The sequence below is a fragment of the Martes martes genome (genome assembly GCF_963455335.1).
Source record: "Martes martes genome assembly, chromosome: 8".
NCBI classification, from domain to species: domain Eukaryota; kingdom Metazoa; phylum Chordata; class Mammalia; order Carnivora; family Mustelidae; genus Martes; species Martes martes.
In genome coordinates, this window is record NC_137895.1 from 758,027 (window position 1) to 779,242 (window position 21,216).

At 68.8% G+C, this 21,216-nt stretch overlaps 1 protein-coding gene and 1 long non-coding RNA gene across 5 annotated transcripts; both read right to left on the reverse strand.

The window, feature by feature from the left end:
- Positions 1-564: 564 nt before the first annotated feature.
- On the reverse strand, positions 565-5,072 carry LOC308348214. The gene is made up of 3 exons (XR_013967320.1): positions 4,960-5,072; positions 1,319-1,648; positions 565-862 (listed from the first exon to the last, which is right to left on the reverse strand). It is a non-coding gene; the product is annotated as an uncharacterized lncRNA (long non-coding RNA).
- Positions 5,073-12,530: 7,458 nt separating this feature from the next.
- On the reverse strand, positions 12,531-21,159 carry CRELD2 (cysteine rich with EGF like domains 2). 4 transcript variants are annotated; one of them, XM_080811001.1, is made up of 11 exons: positions 20,682-21,159; positions 20,045-20,127; positions 19,826-19,882; positions 19,443-19,553; positions 18,803-18,894; positions 17,808-17,984; positions 16,644-16,739; positions 15,731-15,814; positions 14,394-14,489; positions 13,690-13,836; positions 12,531-12,818 (listed from the first exon to the last, which is right to left on the reverse strand). In XM_080811001.1, exons 1-11 carry the CDS (start codon positions 21,015-21,017, stop codon positions 12,769-12,771), a joined length of 1,329 nt encoding a protein of 442 aa, XP_080667127.1. In that variant the 5' UTR covers positions 21,018-21,159; the 3' UTR covers positions 12,531-12,768. The 4 variants fall into 4 exon arrangements, with proteins under 4 accessions (XP_080667127.1, XP_080667129.1, XP_080667130.1 ...); XM_080811003.1 differs by lacking the exon at positions 19,826-19,882; XM_080811004.1 differs by lacking the exon at positions 20,682-21,159 and having other exon boundaries at positions 20,045-20,628.
- Between the last annotated feature and the right edge of the window lie 57 nt (positions 21,160-21,216).

Here is a 21,216-nt window from a genome sequence, read left to right on the forward strand (position 1 = left end):
CACCCCTTGCTGACAGCCAGCTCAGACCCGGGTGAGGCCCGCTCCCCATCTGGGGAGGGCGCCCCGGGGGGTGACAAGGGGGCTCATCCCACGGCCCAGGGCCGGGGGTCCTCGAGGGCTACTCTGCACACCTCAGATCCCAGCCTGGGCCCCGCCTCAGCCACGTGGCCACCCGGCGTGGGGCCTGCCAAAGCCGGGAACAGCTGTGGCTCGTGTCCTCCCCTGGCAGGAGGCAGCCTCAGCCACCCAGACGCCTCGGTGCTGCCGCGGCTTCAAGAAGCTCGGCGAGCAGCCTTCGAGGCCATCCCCCCGTTTGCTGGGCAGCGCCAGCAGGGCTGGGGCTCGGGATGCACTGGTCAGCAGTGAGCCCACGGGGGCCGGGCAGCCCATCCGCCGGCCCAGCACTCCGCCACCACCTCCTTCCTTCACCCTCCGGCGCCCACTCAGGCCCTCACTCATCCCCCGGTCCATTCATTCATCCGTTCACCAAGGAGTTCTTTCCTGAGAGCCGAACCCAACCAGGTGCACATCAGGTCTTGGGGGGGAGGGCAGTGGCCGCACAGAGAGGAGGGGTCATTCATTTATTCACCATGAAACAGAACTTTCCAGAGTGGCGATGGGTCTGCAGCACTGCAGATGCCTGGACAGATGCACGGAGGGACAGGTAGACACACAGATTCCCTGGCCGTGGGTTCTGGGGGAGGCATCCCTGAAATAGTCACCCGAACCGAGGCCCCTTGCCCGCTTGTTTTCTCCGACAGAGACAACCATCTGGTTGGCCGGGGTGGCACTTCCAAGGGGGCCTCAGCAGGCTGCAGGCTTTCGGCCCACGGAGGACATGACTGCGTCAGCGAGCCAAGGCCTGCAAGCGGGAGCCAAGACTCGGTGGTGGACCTGGACCACAGGCAACACATCCCGACAGAGCGCCCAGCCCCGAGCCCCGCCCGAGCCCCGCCCTTAGCCTCGCCCCAAACCCACCCCGAGCCCCGGCCCCAGCCCCGCCCTGAACCCTGGAGTGGCCCTTGGCTCGCCCCTCCCCACCAGGCTACCAGCAGGGCCCTCCCGGCAGCCAGGAGTTTCTAAGCAGCCCCCAGCACTGTGCAGCAGGGGGACTGGTCAGCCTCTGGCGCTTCACGGCCCCTCTGCGCAGAACCCACCGGGCTCCCACCCCACGGGGTAGAAGCCGAATCCTCCCCAGATCTGCCCCCTGAAGCCCCCCACACCAGTGAGGACACCGTGCTCCCACTCCCCCGGCCTCCAGCCCTGGCTGCCCCCTGCCCCCACCCAGTGCCCGGGGTCTGCGTGGCCCCTCGCTCACCTCCGCCAGGCCTCTCTGGCACCCAGTGCTGCCCAGAGATTCAGGTGGGCAGGTCAGGGGCCAGGCCCAGGGGTCTTCTGTTGAGCCCTCCATGCACCAGGGCCAGAGCTGACCTGAGCTCCGTGGGCAAGGGTGTGGGGGACTCTGGTCTCCCTGTCTACCCCACAAGCTTTGGACGGCCCCACTGAGCCTCGCAGGGCCGCTCCTGATGGTGCAGCCCCGGGTGCTGGGGCACGGGAGTCCCTGGCGTCCAGCTGCCCAGGAGCTCAGGAGGGTGTGTCTCCAGGCCCGAGGCCTGGCGTGGATGGGCTCAGTGCACTTCTTCATTGGCTGCACGAGAGAAGAACAACAGAAAACCTCAGCACAGCTGGGGTGGGGTCCAAACACGGGCCCACCGCCAGCCTGGAGAAGCTGTGAGGGAGGCCTTCCCCCTCCGGACAGCTGGACACTGTGCGGACAGAGGCTGGACCAGGCAAACTGAGGGGGCGGCGTGTGCACCCCCCGCCTTTCTGGACACCCCTAGCTCGGCCTGCAGTGCGAGATCCACATGCACCCCAAGGGCCGACCGAGGTCACTGGAGAACCGCGGACTCGACTCTGGCCCAACTGAGAGCCCAACAGGACGTGCAGTGGGGAGCAGGGGCAGGGGGAGGGCTCCGAGTCACAGAAGCCCTGGGCAGTGGGGATATGCAACGTCAGGGTGGGCGGGGGGGGACCATCACCCTGCCACGGGGCTGTCCCCCCCACCCCAGTGCCAGGCACCCTGTGGCACTTCACAGCTGCATGGGGCAGGGCGACCCACACAGGCCAGCCTGGGGACTGTCCCTGGCAGGGGTGGGTGGGTGAGCCGCGGAGTCTCCTGGCTGGGAGCGGGGGCAAGGGGGTGCAGGTGGTCAGTGATGATGGGGCCTGTGGGCTGTGTGTATGTGCTGGGACATGTGTGTCCAAGAATGTGTGCACACGTGTGTGCATGTGTGTGAGTGCAGATGCGTGTGCGCGTGTGAGCACCCTCCCACGCACCCTTGCCCATGCTGTTGGTGGGTCCAGCTGCTGACCACGTGTGAGCCATGGGCTGGATATGGTCCTGGGTGGCAGGGACACGATAACCAGACCCCAAGACGCCAGCTGCCCGGGGTGGGGCAGGAGGGAGGAAGGAGAGGGCCTCGGGCTGTGTTGGCCACCACGTCTCCCCACCCCGGCGCTTAGCCTGAGCCTCATCCCCCTGCCCCATGCCTAATGACGTCATTCTCTGGGCTCCTGGGGTCTCCAGTCCAAGGCCACACTCAGGGGCAGCCCTGGTTGCTGTGACCTGAGGGAGACCCCTGCCCACCCCTGGGATCCCTGCCCCCCGCAGGTTTGCGGTGCGGGGCTGCCCCCCTAGTGGGCTTCCGCGCGGGGCTGGGACTCCACAGGGGCCAGGCCTGCTGTGCTCGCCGCCTCTGCCTGAAGCTGGGCGCCCAGTGGGCACGTCTCAGGGGTTGGTCCCTGTGTGGCCGGGGGGCAGGAGAGAGCAGCCTCCAAATGAACCCCCCCCCACTGCGGGACTGAACACTGAGGGCAGCTCTACCCCCAAAGCTGGAAGTCTGGGTCTTGGGGACGGAGGGACAGAGACAAGGGGATAGACAGACGGGCAGCTGGTGGCCGGCAGAAGCTGCTGAGAAGCGGCGGAAGCTGGGGCGGGCGGCCGGCGGGCGGCCCGACGGGTCCTGGAAATCCTCTCTTCCTGCTTTTCCAACAAAGGGCCTCTGTCCCCCCAGGAAGGCTGCTGGCCAGTGGCGGCGGACGCGCCTTTTCCGTAAACAGGGTCGTGTTCCTTTTCTCCACTTGTCACAATAACAGCGGGCTCCATGCCCCCCATCCCGGCCCTGGGCACCACCAGCCACAGGGGCCCGCAGGGGAGAGGTCACCGCTAGCTGAGACCGGGCCCCCAGAGCAAGCAGGAGACAGGAGTTCAGTAGGGCCAGTGCCATGGGACAGGTGGGAGGCGGGACCAGCCCCGCGGTCCTCCAGAGCCAGAGCGAGGGGGCTGTACTGGGCTTGTGACCCCCAGGGCCTGGCCCAGCAGCGCCTGGAGCAGAGGGCCAGGGCCGCATCCACACAGGGACTGGTTTCCTGGGACAGAGAAGTAGGGCCCAGGGCCTCCCTCCAAGTAGATCTCCTTCCAGACTAGGGGGGGCCCAGTGCTGGCTGGCGTGCTGCCCCAGGATGTCCAGCAGGTGGGTGCTATGGTACCTGCTCCACAGAGGAGAAGCTCGAGGGTCTGCGAGGACCTCCGAGGGCCCCAGAGGAGCAGACTGAGCCTGTATTCCTGGAAGGAGGAGGAAGGGCCAGAGGCCGCAGGGCCTCAGGGACGGATGGCGGCGGGGGGGAGCCCCCCCAGCCCGTGCCTGCCGCTGGCCCTGGCTCTGCGAGGACCCACGAGAGCGTGGGGACTGGGTCGGCTGCCAGTGGCTGTGGCGGTGTGTGCCCCCTTCTGTGCGCCCGGCCGTGGAGCGGAGCAGGAGTGGGCTCCGTGCCCGGGCGTGCATGGCTCTGAGTGGACCAGTGTCCTAGCGTGTGTGGGTGATTGTGCGGCGGGCAGCGGGCGTCTGAGGGGCCTGTGTGAGGGGCTGGGGGGCTATTTATAGCTGCTGGCTTGGGGAGGGGCTATTAATAGCAGGGTGGAGGGTGAATGGACAATATACTGGGGGTGGGGGCAGAAGCCATTCCTTGCCAGCGACACCAGGGTCTGGCACCCCAGCCGCCACCCAGGCAGCGAGACAAGGGCCAGTGTTGTCCCGCGAGCGGCTGCTCCAGGGGGCGCGGCTCACCTGGGAGAGCAGGCTGGGGGAGTCCCAGGTCGGGGTCCCCTCCCCAGGCAGCCCCGCAGGGGGCCGTGTCCCAGCCACCCTTCACCCTAAGGAGGGATGTGCTGATGGTGGGGTCACCCCAACCTGCACGCTCCTCAAGGCGCAGCCGGCTTTTAGCCTGGCCGTGCGGGTGGCCCCTCCTCAGCCCTGACAGCTACGACGCAGAGCAGTGGATGGGGGCCGGCCTGGGCCTCCGGGCCACACGCGGCCACGAGGCTGGGGGGTGGACGAGGTTGGCCCTGTCCGACCGCTGTCTGGAACCTCAAAAGGCACCCCGGCCGGAAGCAGCGAGAGCAGACTCCCCGCGCCCCAGCCTGCCCGGGACTCCCCGGGTCAGCGGGTCCGGCCTCCCAGGGGAGCGCGGAGGCGCTGGGCCCCAGGAGGCCTCCCCAGACCGCGGCCCCCGAGAAGAGCCGAGGGCACTGGGGATGACGGGTCAGACCTCCGGGTCCAGCCACGGAGGGCAGCGGGGCGGGACCCCGGTCCTTCCGGGGCCTCAGGCCTGGAGTGGGCTCCGCCGGGGCGGGGCTGGCGACGCCGGGACTCGGGGGTCCAGGCGGGAAGGGCGGGGCGCCCGGGCTGGGGGAGGCCCCCGGGGGACAGGGGTCGGGGGAGGCCTGGGGGCCCCCAGCACGGCAGGAGGCAGGCGCCTGGCGGGCGCACCCCGGCCTCTCGGCAGGGAGCCCCCCGCCCCGCCCCGCCCCGCTTCCGCCCCGCCCCGCTTCCGCCCGCCGGCCCCTCCGGGAGCCCCCCCGCCATGACGTCACGAGGAGCGCGTCCCGCCCGCGGCCACCTGTCGCCGGGCGCTTCCCAGAAGGTCGCGGCCGCCCGCGCCCGCGCCGCGCCCACGTCCCGGAAGCCTCGGGCTTTCCCGGCAGCGTCAGCACCGCGTCCCCCGCGCTCCGGGGAGGGGCGGGCCCGGCCGACCCCCGCCCCGCCCCCACCCCGCCCACCCGCCCGCCCGGAGGGGGGCCCCGCGCGGCCGCTTCCGGCGCCGCCCCCTTCCCGGCAGGGCCGCGCCGCGTTCCCCCCGCGGGGCCGGCAGGGGGCGGCGGCCGACGTCCCCGGCTGCGGGGGGCTGGGCGGCCCGGAGCGGGGCCGTGGAGGTCCCCGACGCTGTCTCCGCGCCATGGGGTGTCCCGAGGGGCTGGGGGGGCGACCCCAGAGGCCGGGCGCCGTCCGGGGGGCCCGTTCCCACCCCGCACCGTGGCGGGGCCGCGGGCCGTGCGCCCTCGAGCCAGCAAGGACCCTGAGGTCCGCGGGTGACCCCTGGAGGCAGGCCTGGGGGACGCCGGCCTGGGGGACGCCGGCCTGGACCCCTCTGGGAGCGCCCGGGGATTTCAGGGTCGCGCGGCAGCCGCGGTCAGACGCCCCCCGCCCCCCCCCGGCCCCCTGCCCGTTCCTCCATTTATTTCAGTGCCGCCCCCCGAGGACAGCCCGCCCTTCCCCATGGCAGGTGTTGGGGGAGCCCCTGCGCCCCGACAGCTGTGTGGTGGCTGCGGCGGGGGGGGCTGCCCGGCCCGACAGGGTCACCCGGAGGCTTGGGTCTGGGAGGAGGGGTCCCTGGAAAGGTGGGTGTCCCCCACCCCACACAGTCTTGCCAGGACAGGTTGGGCTCCTTGCCCCTCACGGTGTGGCGCCAGCGTGGGGTCTGGGATGTTCCCAGCAACAAGGGCTTTGAGGGGCCCCTGGCCTGGGAGGGGGCTTGTGGCCTGAATGGCCGCTTGTCTGGGCAGAGGCGGGAGGCGGGTCCCACGCAACCGCAGGCAGGGCTGAAGCCTTCTCTGCGGCCGGTAGTGGCCGGTAGTTTCCAGTGCCGCTCCCCGGAGTCCCTGACCCGCCCCCACCTCGGGGAAGATCAGTGTGGCTGCGGGGAGCCGCACCTGCATGTCCAGGGGACCCCTCAGTCGTGTGTTTTACACTGTCGCGCACCAAGTAGTGGATGGGAGCCCCCCATCCCCAGGCTTGCCCGAGTGAGCCCAGCAGTGCAGGAGAGCAAGAGGGCAGACCCAGCGGGGTGTGGGAAGGCAGGGGGAGCCATGTGTAAGCGAGAGCAGTGCCCAAGGTGGGGTCCCCAGGAGTCCAGCCTAGTCCAGGACCCGGCAGGTAGGGAGTGGGGAGCTAGGGAGGAGATGACCCCAAGAGGGTGGCCCCCGGCTGAGGGGCTTTGGGGAGTCTGTGTAGTGGGGCATGAGGGAGATCGGGCAGGCCCTGGCCGTGCGGCAGGGGCTCCACACAGCCACGTGGCGTGCGGACCAGGGCGCAGCATCGGGCCAGGGCCAGGGAACAGGAAGGAAGGGCGCGTTGTCAGCTGTGGGTCCCCACCCTAGGTCCCTGTAGGGGTGGCCGCGGCCACGGCTTTGCCCAGCGAACAGTTGCTCCAAGCGGGATCGAAAGCCAGCTCTCTCACCACCCTGTGGACACTGCCCAGGGGGTCAGTCTGGATCCACTGCCCTTCTGGGAACAAGCACGGGCGGACAGAGCCAGGGTGGTCCAGGTCGGCCGCTGCAGAGAGAGGAGGACTGGGCCCACTCCGCACGGTGGGTGTTGCGGGGTCCCAGCTGCCGCCCTGGGGAACTGGGAGGGGGCTGCGCTGGCGAGCAGAGTCCAGTCGTGGATGGTATGGGGTGATGACATCCCCCGTCACTCTGGGGAAGGGCCGCAGGTTGCAGGGAGGCCGGGAGGACTCGGTGGTCAGAGGAGGCGGCTCCCGCGGGGTGAAAGCCACGTCCGCTGGGTGCCGACCAGGGTGCCGGCTGGATGATGGGCACGCGGGGACGACCGCACAAGCCACCCACACCTTCTCCAGAAAACAGGAGCCTCTCCTCTCAGGACCTGCTCGCCTCCCTCTTAGAACTAACTAGTGGCATCACGTGTTGGGGACCTGGTGGCCCAGGGCAGGGCAGAGGGGACTCTGGCCCCAGCACCTTGTCCCAGGCAGCCAAGGGGAGCTCGATGACCAGGAGCCTTTCCCGGTCTGAGGCTCCGTCCCAGGACGTGCTGCAGTCACAGGGCTGGGGAGGCGCTCTTGGAAAAGGCAGGCTGTCACAAGGGCCACGGCCGCAGCGGAAGGCTGGGTGGGCTCCACAGGGGGCCTGGAGGACACACCATGGAGCCGGGCCACCAGGAGAGGCACCTGTGTTGTGTGGAGGTCAGTGGAGGCTCCTGGCCAGGTCTGCTGACAGTGACGGGGAGGATGGCATCTGGCCACGAGGGGCCATGTGGACACAGCCAGACTGGAGCCAAGCCAAGGGCCTGAGGTGCCGAGGCAGTGGTGAACGGAACACAGAGTTCTTGGAGACCGGACGAGTGTCCAAAGAGAAGACATCAAGGACGCGTGACTGGGCGGTCCCAATAAAAGGTCGTGGTCCTTTACCCAGTTTTCAGACTTCAGCGGATTCCAGACCCAGGACCCTGGGGTGAGAGGGGACCAGGGGCTCAGGAAGCGTGCTGCGACAGCAGACGAGTCCGCACCGTGCGGATGCCAGCCCCTCCCCATGAGCCCAAAATTGAGCCCAGGGGAGGGGACATGTCCAGGCATTTGAGGACTGCCGGCCATAGGGTTCCAGCTGACGCTGGTAACCTGAGGCCCAAAGCGTGACCGCACACCCCGGTTAGAGTGGGGGGGTCCCACCGATGCGATTCCAGCCCGGGTCCCCGCCCTGACTTTGGGTCTGCTCACCCAGCCGACAGTCATTTCCCAGAGCCCAGAGAGGACAAGTGTAAGTGGACGTACTTGATGGCTGATATCGTGCCCTTGGCCACCAGCATGGACAAGCCCAGGGGAAGCATCTGTAACTGCCCCCAGCCGAGGGTGCCCTCCTGGCTGAGTGGTGACACGTTGAAAGACCAGAGGATGCCAGGGAGGGCACTGGGACACCCCACCAGTCTGACCACTGCAGAAGGCAGGGGGTGGGTCCAGGAGGACCGTGAACAGCCAGAAAGCAAGCGAGGCTGCGTTCTCCCCCATCCTGACCAGGAAGGAGAACCAAAGACCACGTACAAACGCTTGCAGAGAACATGTGGTCCTTCCCCAGGTGACAGGAACTCTTCAGCCCGGGGTCACCTGGACCAGCCCCACATCCCCAGAACAGCACAGCCGTCCCCCGTAGTAACAACCCTGTGTGGATCAGACCAGGTGATGGAGAAGTGGCCAGTACCCCGGGGCCTCCGTAGGACACATGCACCACAGGGAAGAATCCGGGGGTCCCGGGCACACAGCAGCCCCCACCCCCGCCCCCCCACAGAGGACGAGCGTGGCCGCTGGGGGCTTCTGAGTGCTGGAGCAGGCTCCTGGGAGTCCTGCCCCGGGACGTCCTGGTGCCACAGAAGGCCAGTGGCGGTGCAGGGCCAGCAGGGACAGCCCGAGGTCCCTGCTGCTACATTTCAGCTGACTCCGGGGGCCTGGGGGCAAAGTAGGCTTTGCAGCAAGTGTGGGTGGGAGAAGCAGCACGGGGGTCCCCGGGTCCAGGGTGGGAGAACAGCTGTGGCTCTGGTCGGGCCGTGGGACCATGGCCAGCTGCCTGGCACTGGCTTCCTCAGACATGCCCTGTCGTGAGGTTGGGATGAGGCACAAGCCAGGCCGGAGATCAGCAGCACCCTGCTCGCGCAGGTGGTCCAGACCCGCGTGAGTGTCACCTCTGCGACCCCCTCACACCTGTGGCCTCACGGGGGTTCCTATGACCAGCTGAGGACGGGGACGAGCTCTGTCACAGTTCAGGGCTGTCCGGCAGAGTGCGTAGGCACAGGTGGACAAGGACAGTGGTGGAGGGTGGCCCTCTCAGGTATTACGGGTTTGGGCAGTAGACCCAGCTGGCTGGTCGGTGGGGGGGTGCAGGTGGGAGGAGGGACAAGGAGTCTGGGGAGAGGCACGTGGGCACATCGTCACCCCACATCGACACCCACCAGAACGTACCCACCATGTGACAGGTAGACAGAAGTGCTCGGCTGTGTGACAGCGGCCGGCTGGCCATCGGCCCCAGGTGGCACAGCCATGCACAGACAGAATGGCCAAGACAGCAGAGATAAAGGCTACTTGCTCATTGGTCCCACGGGCGGGTCCAGGACAGCCCAGCCCCGGGCAGCGACTCTCACGGGGACAGCCCGCGGCTCACGGCGCGTGCTGCCCAAGGGACAGAGGCTGGGGCCTGAGGTCAGCATCCCCCCACTGCTGCTGGCAGGGGCGCAGGGTTGTTCTCTGTGGGGGTGTCCTGTGCGCTGGGGGGGAGGGGGTTGAACAGAACCAGAGGTGCCCCTCACCCAGCTGTGACAAGTGTCCTGGGCCACCCCTGGAGAACCACTGGCTTCTAGCGTGTTTGCGCCTGCGGCGTGGGACCTCGTGTAATCACACCACAGACGAGTGACCCGCTGTCCCGCAAGGTCAGGGTGAGGTGGGCTGTGACCATGGGGCTCTCGGGCACCACACTTCCTGAAGCTTCTGGCCTGGCAGGGCGTGTATGGAAAGCCATCCTGCGGGAGGGAAGCCGCCAGGACCTGCGCGCGGTGCTGCGTCCCCAGAGGACCCTGGGCTCCAGGAGCCGAGAGCCTCGGAAACGTGAGCCTCCTGGCCCCACGGAGTCCCCGCCGTCCAGTCCTCCAGGCCTCGTGCACCAGGGTCGGTGGGAAGCCCAGCCAGCGGGAGAGGACCCAGGGAGAGGCAGGCCGCCCTACTGGGGACCGGGGACCGGGGAGGGCAGCATCTGCACCCGGGGCCTGAGGGGCGCGGCCGCGTCTCCGTGGTAACGGGGGTGGGGGTGGGGGTGGGTGCTGACACGCTGGCCCCTGAGCCCCTCCCTGGGCGGCATCAGGCTGGGAAGAGGGAGCCGAAGGCAGTTTTGCACTGTGACCAGGTCGCTCCAAGGTCGTGAGGTCTGGGGCTCCCTGTGGGGCCGCTGAGGCTGTGTCCTGCCTGCTTCCTCGGTGACCCCTTCCTGCAGAGTTGATTCCGGGAGCACGACAATCCTGTCAGTGCTGGGGGCTGGGGGTCCCCGCCACAGCGTGTCCTGCCCTGGGGCCCCGCCCTCCTGGGCAGTCGCCGGGGAGTGCACCCGCCCGTCCGCGGGTCCGGGCAGCGCGGCCGCCGGGGCTGGTCCTGCGGCGCCACCTGCCGGCCGCGCCCCCTCCTCCGGGCCCAACCGCGGCCTCTGCATCGGGCCCGGCCCGCGGGGGCGTCCTGGCTGGCCCTCCACCAGGCCCGACCGGGGGCGCAGGACAGGGGTCGGCGCCAGAGGCGGGGGATTCCAGAGGATCACCTCCAAGCCCGGCAGAGCCCGAGGCCCGGTAGGGGTTCCGACATCTAAGTGCTCGGCCCCTGGTCCCCGCGCCCCGGCGCCCACCACCATGGTCCCCGGGACGCTGCCTGCACCCGGAGCCCCACGCCAGGCCTGGCAAAGTGATGCTGGGGCCAGGTCCACCGTTCCTGCCCACATCGTGTCCCAGGACAAGCCCGACACACCATGGGCCAGCTGGGACCCTCCGCCTCCTCCGTACGCCCCTTGACTGGGACTGTGCCCTTTACAGGGAAGGACGCGGAGCCGGGGGCGCTCCCCCATTGGCTCCAGACCTGTGCGCCTTGGGGAAGGGGCCAGGGCATGCTCCGAGAGGTGACAGGCGAGTGGGACCCCGCTGGAGGAACGGAGCAAGACGAGACAGCCCCTGATGCCCCCAGCAGGACAGCAGGACGGAGGCCCTGAGGTGGGACCACACTTGGTCCATTCCAAGAGCCAGGTCATCCTGAGCCGTCCACTGCCCTGCTGGGGGGCCCTGAGTGGGGGTTCATGGGGCACCCTTGGCCCGTGGCCACAGCTGCTGTCAGCACAGAGGTGCCTGTCCTGGCTTCGTCCCTCCCTGGGCCCGTCGGTGCCATGGCGGTCTGGGGTGAGTACTTGGCACAGCAGAAGGGCAGGGTACAGACCCAAGGGGACCCCAAAGACCTCGGCAGGCTAACATGAGGACCGCAGGAGAGCCGGCTGCAGGGCTGTCTCCTCACGTCCGAACAGCAGGGCCTGACCCCTCCCCACTGCCGGGTGGTAGGGCCCCCAGGACCCTACCATTGTCACCTGTGGTGGGAGGGGCGTGCTGGTGCCCACAGAGCCCTGTTAGGGGTGGGGTGCCACCCAGGCGACCCCACCAGGTGGACTCGTGACCTTCTGGGTTCTAACTGGAAAGCAGGGGTCAGTTCCATGCCCCAGCTACGTAGCCTGTGACTTTAGCTACTCAGGCCTGGGTCCCACGTGCTGGACCAAGAGGGCGGGGACCACTGGCTCTGGCCTGGCCCTCTACTGAGCTCGAGCTGGGCCCTTCCCCCCCATTTGCAGCAGCCTGGGTCCCCGGGTGTGGCTTCTCCTTGGGGCCATGGGTAATGCACGCCCCCCACTAGGGGCCTCCCTTCTGGGCCTCCCTCTCCTTGCCCTGCCCCCCAGCACCTCCACCCGAGGGGCTCCGACCCACCAACCTGTTACGCCTCTGCCCACCCCCGCTCTCAAGCTTGCCTTCCCTCCCTCTGAGAACCCCCAGCCCACGGGGGTCCCTGGAAGCGCCCCCAGCTACAGCGGCAGCCTCTCCCACCACAAGGCTCCCAGTGTCCCGTGGCCTAGACCTCACACCCCACGTCCAGAAGCAGACCGTGTGCGTGGACTCCCTGACAGGTCTGGCCTGGACAAGAGCAGCCCCCCAACTGGGCTGTGGCAGCCCTCGTCCATCCCACGTGACTCGGTTTCCTCTAGGAGTTCTGGGGCGCCTGGCCTTGTTCCCCACCAAAGAGGCAGAGACAGAGTGAGGGAGGCCCGCTGAGGCACACGGGTCCAGGGAGAACCGGACACAGGACGGGGCCGGGGCGGGCCCCACCTGCCAGCACGTGGTCACCCCTCCCAGCAAGGACCCACACGGAGTCCTGCCTGTGGGAGGCCCCTTGCACAGGTGCAGCCAAGGGGCGCGTGGACACGGTGGCCCTTGGTGCCAGGACAGTGGGGGACAGGCGGCCGCCCCCAGATTGACAGCCGCGTGGACGGCTGCGGAGGTGCGGGAGGTCACAAAAGCAGGCTCACTGGGGGTTGACCGAGCCCTGGGGGTTTGGACACTCCGACGGCTGAGGACACTTTGGGGGAGGGGGCCGGGGGGACCTCCCTGTGACACCAGAGCCTCCATCTGACGCTGAGAAACTGGCCCCGGGGCTCGGGACGGCTGTGTCCAGCCCTGGGGGTCCTTCCACGACAGCCGCTCTCCCGACCAAGACTCCCGTGCCCGCGGGGGGGGCCGCCCTAGGGAGGCAGGCGGTGCGGCCTCAGAGCCCGGGCCACCGCGAGGGCCACACCCGCCCTGGAGCCTTCCTGCCTTTTCATTGAGACAAACGCGCGCACACCCTGGGCCTGACGACCTCCAGTGGTCAATTTTATTAGAAACAACGGTATCAAAATATACAACTCTGGGTCAGGGCCGCCAGGGACTGCAGCGTTTTGAAGGGCCAAGTGGGCGTGAGCCGCTTCCCAGGCGGCAGCTTCCCTCCGTGTCCCCCGGAGAAGCGGGGACCTGTGAGGACCGCACGTCCAGGACGCCAGTCTCAATAACTTAAAGGGCGGGTCCGGCCTCCGGCTCTGGACGCGCATTACAAGTCTTCCCGCGAGGGCTGCCGCGTGGGGTCTCCTTCCGCGACTTCTGCCGGGAAACGAACACAGCTGTTGGGGGACCCCACACGAAAGCTTTCCACGGGGCCAGGGCAGTGGCCTCGCGGCAGGAGGCCTCTTGGGTGCGGGAGACTTAGACAGGGACCCAAGGCGCCCCCCCACCCCGTCGGCCGGGGCCCACAGGACTGTGGCCCCTGCTGCAGGGCGCCGGCAGGGAGGCCCCCCGGGCCATGCTGGGGCAGAGGCGGCGTGGGCCCCGCTCCCCGCTGACATCTGGTGGGTCCAGAGCTGGCTCCGAGGCACCCGGCTGTGCGCTCGCCCTCGCTGCCCGGCTCGGGGTCAGGGAGCTTCTGGGGCCTGTGTCTGGTCTTACTCGTTCAGGAAAACTCTGTCAGCATCGTTTTGACACTGGCCCTTCCGCTCCACGTTCTTCCACGACTTCTAGGGGACGGTCGTGGGCAGAGCCACGTCCCCCAGAACCTGGGGCCATCCTCACCCCTGGAAGCTGTGAACTGGGGGCGCTTTACGGACGGTCAAGGTGAGAGGAGGTCACTGGGCTGCACCCGTGTAGGAAGGGAGATTCGGACACGGACACATAAGCCACGAGAAGGCCATGTGGACAGAGGCCTCCCGCAGAGACTGGAGGGACGCAGCCTGACGGCCGCCGGATGCGCAGAGACGGGACGGTCCTGTCCTCCAGGCTCGGAGCGGCCGCTGGCCTCGGGCTCTCAGGAAGCCCACGCAGAGCCCTCCTGCTGACTCCGGGGTCACGGACCCTCCTTCCCGGCCCCACCTCCCACGGGGCGGTCACGGCCAGGGCTCCCCACAGGCACGCTTCCCCTCCCGTCTGCCTGGAGCCCCAGCCATCGCCCCCCTCGGGCCGCGCGGCGCCCACCACTCACCGCCGCCCGGGGCCTGCGTCTGCACACACGCGTCTTCCGTGTCTTCGAAGCCCTCGGGACACACACACACGAAGCTCCCGGGCGTGTTGTAGCAGTTCTCGTTCTGGCGCGTGCACGCCTTCTCGGGCCCCGCGCACTCGTCTACGTCTGCAAGACATGCGCCGCTGGCTCGGCTGCCGCGCCCCGTACACACGCCACCATCACCGGGCGCCCGCAAGCACGGCGGTCGGGAAGGGATGCGGAGAGCAGAGCACGAGGCTCAGGGGTGGCGCTGTGGACCAGAGGAGCGAAGAGGCCGCGCAGGCGGCCGTGAAGGGGGAAGCCCAGAGCGAGCTCACGCCACGGGGGCAGCCGTGGATTCATCGCCTTTTTCCAGGCGGGTTCCAGCCGGGCCCCGACCGTGGAGGCCTGAGGTGCAGCCACGGGGGCCGTGGGGGTGGGAGGTGGGAGGTGGGGGGAGGCCAGGGCCCGTGGGCTGGAGCAGAGCCCCCGCCGGCGGGCACACCCACACCACGCACACCTGGGGGCCGGCGGGACAGACGGTCGGTCCCCCACCCGCTGCCTCTGCGTCACGTGCTGGGGAAACAGAGTCGCAGGAGAGCCGGAGCCGGTGTCCCACCCCCACCGGCCCCTCACGGCCCGTCCACACCGTGGCCCCCCCGCCACGGTCCATCTTGGTCCGGCACAGACGCAAGGGCGCTGACCTGCACACTGGCCGCTTTCTTTGGTGTAGCCGGGGACGCACTCTTTACAGAGTCCCGGACCCTTCCCCGTGCAGCCCACACAGGCGGAGTCACACTCTAGAAAAGACGACATCGGCCTCCGGTGAGCAGACTGGGACCAGAAGCCGTGCCACGCAGCATCTGCGCATCCCCTCCTCGACGTGTGGGGGCCCCAGGGCGCGTCCTCGACATCGCAGCCCCGTCTCCCAGCAAAGCAACGATGCGCCCCCCAGAGCGGTGACCCCACACCGTTGACCATCTTCTTGGAGCAACACAAAGTCACGTCCAGCTCGGGGACACTGCCCGACCGGCCTGCTGGCAGCTCAGTAGCAATAGCACGGGGGACGCGGGATGCCCCCCAGTGAGGCCTCACGGTCGGGACCGCTGCGTCGGGGCCAGCAGACACCGGGGGGTGTCGCAGACGGGGGGGCGGAGTGGGACCAGCAGACACGGGGGTGGGGTCGCAGACGGGGGGGGCGGAGTGGGACCAGCAGACACCGGGGGGGGTCGCAGACGGGGGGGGCGGAGTGGGACCAGGAGACACCAGGGGGGGGGTCGCAGACGGGGGGGGGCGGAGTGGGACCAGCAGACACCGGGGGGGGGGTCGCAGATGGGGGGGGGGCGGAGTGGGACCAGCAGACACCGGGGGGGGGTCGCAGACGGGGGGGGCGGAGTGGGACCAGCAGACACCGGGGGGGGGTCGCAGACGGGGGGGGCGGAGTGGGACCAGCAGACACCGGGGGGGGGGTCGCGGGGGGGGGCGGAGTGGGACCAGCAGACACCGGGGGGGGTCGCGGGGGGGGGCGGAGTGGGACCAGCAGACACTGGGGTGGGGAGCAGACAGCTTCAGGCGCTGCTGCAGAGAGCACCTCCACGTGACCTCCCGGGGGAACTGGGACCCTACAATCCTCTTTCCCGAGCAGTTTGGAAACAAATCCAAAGAAAACGAGCACGAATGTGAAAACCTCATCGACCGAGGAACTCGAAGTTCACAGCTGTGGGGAAACTGCTGTGATCTCAATACCCGGCAACACAGACCACTGAAGACAACCACGGAACAGGGAGGGCAGGCCCCACACAGTGGGTCGTGGGCATTCCCGCTGCGACAGTGGGGCCCAGCGGAAGCAGCCGTGCCTGCGGAGCGGGACAGGGTGTCGTGGAACTGTTAACGGAGTTTTCGCTCCACAGAACTGGTGTCTTAAAAGTTATCTTCAATTTCTCTGAGTTTTCGGTTTTTCGGCAGCAAGGGTCTACCACGTGGGTGCCGCCTTTCACTCTGCACAGCGGTCGCCCACCCGCAGGGGCCCGGGCCCAGGCACCTTCGCACACGAACGAGCCGTTGACGTTCTCGCAGTACTGCTGGTCGCCGCAGGGAGGCGTGTCTGCCGCACACTCGTCCACATCTGGAACACAGGAGCAGAGCCGTAAGGGTCCCTGGGCCCCCGTGGAGGTTACATGGCCGGTGACCAGACACAACCCACGGCCACGGCCGGCGGGACGGGGGGGGCCTCTGTGTGGAGGACGTGTGTCCGTGGTTCTCCCGGAGGCCCCCCTCCCCGGGGGCAGGGGTGACGAGGGACACTTTGTGCCCCCGGGGGCGGGGCCTCCGCGAGGGACCAGCCGCTAACACGAGCACCCCCTGCTCCATGTGGACACGCAGAAACTGCAGGTCGGTGTTGGGCCACCCGCCTCCCCACTCCAGATGGGACACTAGGGACGGGTCTGCCACCCCTGACTGGCCTAAGGGCAGCCCGCCCGCCGGCACCTGGGCCTCAGGAAGGGCCCCTTGGCCGCTGCCAGGGCCTCCCCAGGGCTGCTGCAGGGCCGGGTGGAAGCCAGAGCTCACAGGCAGGCTGGGGCTCAGAGGCAAGGGTGCGGCAGGGACACATGCGCACACCAGGCCGGGCACGTGGGGATGGCAGGGACGGGGGCAGCCGAGGCCCAGGGCCTGAACTGTGCACGCTGTGTGTGTGCGTATCAGGAAGGCGTGTCTCCTGGCCACGGCGGAGCGACTAGACCACGCAGACAGTGTCTGTTGAGCGCCCCTGAATGGCTCTCCAGACCAAAAGTAGGTCTGTGCCTCAGTTTCCCTGCCTGTACCTGGGGAAGAGAGGAGGAAGGAGAGCAGGACGCCAGCAAGGGGAGAAGTGACAAGGGAGGAAGGGGGGAGAAGAAGGAGGCGGAGAGGAGGGGAGGGGGCCAGGCCACCCTGGGGGTCCCGCCCGGCCTCACCCACGCAGGCGCCGTCCTCCTGCGCCCAGCCCACGGCGCACTGGCCGCAGTCCCTGTTGCTCGGGCCGGTGCACGTCTTACACGACTCGTCACAAGCTGGGAAGCAGAGGTGGGACATCCGTCATGTGTGGGAATGCCATTTTCAGTAAAAAACAGGACAGAAAGGTCATTTCAGCAAGTAAGAATTTACCTTCACGAGGATGAAAACAAAAACCAAATACAAGTAAGAAAAAACACCAGTAAAGCGAGACTCGTCGGACAACTGTAAAATCTACACTCGTGACCCACAGCATTCCCGAGCTTGACGAGCGAAACACTCCACTTTCAGGGCCCCCTCACGGTCACGTTCTGGTGGACAGGGACCCCAGGGAAATGGCTCATGCCCCGAGGAAGGCAGTGGCCCAAACCCCGGAGCCCACGCCTGCCAGGCGGCCGCCAGCCCCAGGGCGCGCCGCACAGCACCCGCGTCCCGGGCCAGCTGAGGGCCCGGGCGCCAGGACCAGAGAGGGCACGGCCTTCCCGGCGCTCCATTCGCACGCCGCACGCACCACCCAAGGGGGCCGCGGACCGACGTCGGGAGGCACGGCCGGCGTCCGCCCGGCGCTCAGTGCGGTCGGTCACAACAGACACATCCGACCCCGCGGGCCTGTGGGGGGCCCGACCGAGGGGGAGCCTGGAGGCCAGGAGGTCCCACCCGGTGGTCTCAGGGGTGCTGGTTCTCATTCGTGCCGCCGCTCTGCCCTCTTGCGCAGGGCCTGGGCCTCGGCAGCCCGCACCGTGCAGGCGGGTCACCCTGTCCAGGTGGCCGCAGGGCACGAGTAGGCCTCTGCTGGGACACCGCAGGCGCCGGGTCACTCAGAAGCAAGGCTAGCGTGGATGGGACGTGACCGCTGGCCCCGCACCATCCACCTGCCCAGTCCTTCTCCAGAGAATGTGGGACCAGGGGCCTGGCTCTCCCCTCCTGGGATCGTTCAGAGACAGCAAGCGAGACCGTCCAGGGCCTGCTCGCGCTGCTGCAGCCTTCTGCGGGGTCCCCAGGGGCCTCCTAGCTCCGGGGGTGCAGGCGAGAGCCAACGGGCCCCCATCCGTGCCCGTAGCTCCAGGAGACAACCGCTGCGGTGTGCCCCGAGGCCCGCGGGCTGGAGGCCGGCGCCGCCCCCGTACCTGTGCAGACGCTGTGTGTCGCGTTCCTCAGGGAGCTGAAGTAGCCGTCCACGCAGTCGGAGCACGTGGCGCCCTGGTAGCCGAGGTGGCACTGGCACGACCCGTCGCCCTGCCTGCTGCCGTCCCCGCTGCAGCGCCCGTTCCCGCTGCACGGCCTCTGGGAGCCGCCCTGGCACGCTGGGGGTGACGCGAACGCACCGGTCCGAGTGTGCCCCGGGAGAAGGCGGCACCCCGCTCGCCTGCCCTCACGACCTCGCCTGTTCCATCCCCCTGTAAACTCTGTCCTCGCTCCCTCCAGCCGGCTCCCCCCACGACCGCACGAGCCACGCGGCCAGGGCTGGGGGAGCGGACACGCGGGGTCTGCACGTGCTCGGGAGCCTTCCCTGGAACACGGGGATGACGGGGACAACGGGGACGTGGATGCCCAGAGGGTGTCTGTGAGGACAGCCCGCTGGTGGCCACGGCCCAGGACGGGGTCGGACTCAGACACGTCTGCTCTGTCCCGCCGGGCACCCACAGTGACGAGTGAGGCCGGACAGCGGCCCGTGACTTTGGTTCAAAGAGCGTCTCTTCGCGGAAGAGCCTGGCTCCCCAGGGAGAGCGGACGCGACGCATCCCACCCGACGGACGCCCGAGCCGCCCCCCCGGGCTCCCACAGCCGGGTCAGAGTGGGCAGAGCCAGGCGGGGGACACGAAACCAGAGCTGCCTCCGTGCCCTTGGAGGGCCCCGCGCAGGCAGGTGGACACCGACCCACAGCGGCCCCACTGAAGGCCCGCAGGCCCCGGAGTGAGGCGCCCGCTCCGCCTCAGGCACTCAGGGCCGTCTGGCCCCGAGGAGGTCGTCCCCATGGCGTGAACGGGGCAGTGACCAGGCGCCCTAGGGCTCGGTGGGCGCTGACGGCCCCAGGTCCCAGCCACGGCTCTGCCCCCCTGGGAATCCCCACACGGACACTGGGAACAACGCAGGACACTCGCGATTCCCGACAACAACCTACCGACGCAGTCTGGCCCGTACGTTCCTGGTGAACAGCAAACCTTCAGCGTTTTCACACAAAACCACTCGAACAAGTCAGGAAAGTCCTTCTTCCTGAGGAATTAAAAACGCGTCCATCAAAGCTCACGTGACGGATTTCTCCAAAACAAAACACGATTCACGACATTTGCTCCTGAGCGTCGCGGCGTTAGGGACACAGCGGTCTGGGTGTGACCAGATAAGCATGTGCCGACGCTTTTAAGTCCAAAGTTATTTCAAATTTATAAACTAAAAATAAAAAGTCACGAAAGCTAGCTTCAGTGGACACGCGGGGGAAACCAGTGGGGCCGGAGCTGTGGCCTGGGAGGAGGCGGGGGGGACAGGGGTGTGCGTCTGGGGGTATGGGGTACAGGGCTGGGTGGGGGATGGTGGGGGCACAGGGGTGTGGGGACGGGAGGGGACAACAGGGTGGGAGGTGCAGGGAGACAGGGTTGTGGGGGAGAGGGTGGGGGGCGTGGAGCCGGTGCTTGGGAGGAGAGAGGGTGGGGCATATGGGGCTGGGGGTGGGGGAGGCAGGGTGGGGGTGGAGGAGAGAGGGTGGGGGGTGGGGGGGACGGGGTGGGGATGTGGGAGCCGGGGGTGGGGGGCGCAGGGGCACTCACAGCCGCAGCCACCAGGCCTCCAGGCGCTCCTCGTGCTCCTCCAGCAGACTGTGGCACTCGAAGTCGCTGCTGCCGCACAGGCCCTCGGTGATCTCCAGCAGGCGGACCTCACTGCAACGAGCCCGCCAGCACCGCAAGGTGACGAGGGAAGCCCAGGCAGTCGGCGGCTGACCCACGGGGACGTCCTAAGGCCCCGCTTGGTGTCAGGCAGGAACGATGGCGGCACTTTGGTGGGGAACACGTCAGCTGGGGACAAGTGTAGTCGGTACCATGGGGAGAACTAAACTCAGAGGGCGGTGGTCAGGGTGGCAGGGGAGACCCTGTCGTGGGGTGCAACGGGGCCAGACAGACCGGACTGGCAGGGGAAGCCGGCGATACTTTACGTGGCGGGATGCCGCTCCCGCTGCCGCGTACACCATGGAAAGACCACCCTGTCTGCCCTGTGGAAAGTGGATACGGGGACAAGTGTGGGAGCAAAAGGCCCGTGAGGGGCCAGCGCACAGGTGACCGCACAGGGACCTTCCGTGTGTCCATCATCGATGTGGGTGACGGCATTCGTGGGGACACGTCCAGTGCCACAGCTGGGCTGCCAGGGCACCCACCTGAATTCATACTTGGACAGCGACTTCTCCTCCCAGGCCGTGTTCCCACCTCCAAAGTTCTTCTTCGCAGTGTCCACCATTCCCTGAGGAGAGCGCACGGGCACAGGGCTCAGTGCTGCTGCCCCGACCCACATCTGCTGAGGGAGCAACCCTAGTCCCCCATGGGGGTGACTTGAGTCCACTGTGGGGTGACCCCATTCACTGCCAAGTGAGCCCAGGTCCATCACCAGGGTGACCTGGAGTCCATTCCCGGAGTGACACCGGTTCACCGCAGGGCAAGCCTGGGTTCGTGGCTCCAGTCCATGGTGGAGTGACCCTGGTCCATCGCGGGGCGACCCTGGCTCCGTGACCCCGGTCCCTGGTGGGGTGACCCCGGTCCATCGCGGGGCGACCCTGGCTCCGTGACCCCGGTCCCTGGTGGGGTGACCCCGGTCCATCGCGGGGCGACCCTGGCTCCGTGACCCCGGTCCCTGGTGGGGTGACCCCGGTCCATCGCGGGGCGACCCCGGGTTCCTGATCCCGGTCCCCGGCAGGCTTACCCTGGGTCGGTGAGCCCGGCCCGTCGCGGGGCGCCCCCAGCCCCGCCGCCCCCCAGGCCGGCCCCCGCGCCCGCGGACCCCAGGGGCGAGCGGCCCACCTGGTTGAACTTGTCCACCAGCTCCCGGCAGCGCCTGCAGGGCGTCGCCTTCTTGCCGGCCTCAGCAGGCGGCGGCGGCAGCAGCAGCAGCAGCAGCCCCAGCGCGGCCGGGGCCGGCGAGCGCATGGCGGGCCGAGGCGGGCAGCGTCGCGCAGGACGCGGCCGCGCGGGCAGAGCCCAGGTCCAGCGGGAACCGGCCGAGCGCTCGGCCTCCGCGGCCGCCCCCCGCTCCGCGGTGCCGGCCGTTCCCGGGGCTACTTGACGGCGCCGGGCGGCGTCCCGCCCACCGACAGCCCTCGCGCCGCTATTGGCCGCTGGGACCCAGGCCGTCCCCATGTGGCCCAATCCGGGCTCGCCACGAGCAGCGACCAATAGGAAGGCCCCGGGTCAGCGTCCGCCGGGAGGGGGCGCGGGCGGGGGCGTGGCGGTCCGAGCCCGCCGCGCACGCGCGGGCTCCGCCCGCGGCGGCCATCTTTACTCCGGGCAGGGAGCGCGTCCGCCGCGGCGGCGACCAGGCTTCGGGGCCATGTCAGGT

Coding starts and splice junctions, on each gene's coding strand:
- CRELD2 (XM_080811004.1), bottom strand. CDS start 20,481: ATGGACCGGGGTCACCCCACCAGGGACCGGGGTCACGGAGCCAGGGTC. Junction 19,554..19,825: donor CGGGAGCGGCATCCCGCCAC/GTAAAGTATCGC, acceptor GGCTCGTTGCAG/TGAGGTCCGCCTGCTGGAGA. Junction 14,490..15,730: donor CGGCTCGTTCGTGTGCGAAG/GTGCCTGGGCCC, acceptor CGTCTTTTCTAG/AGTGTGACTCCGCCTGTGTG.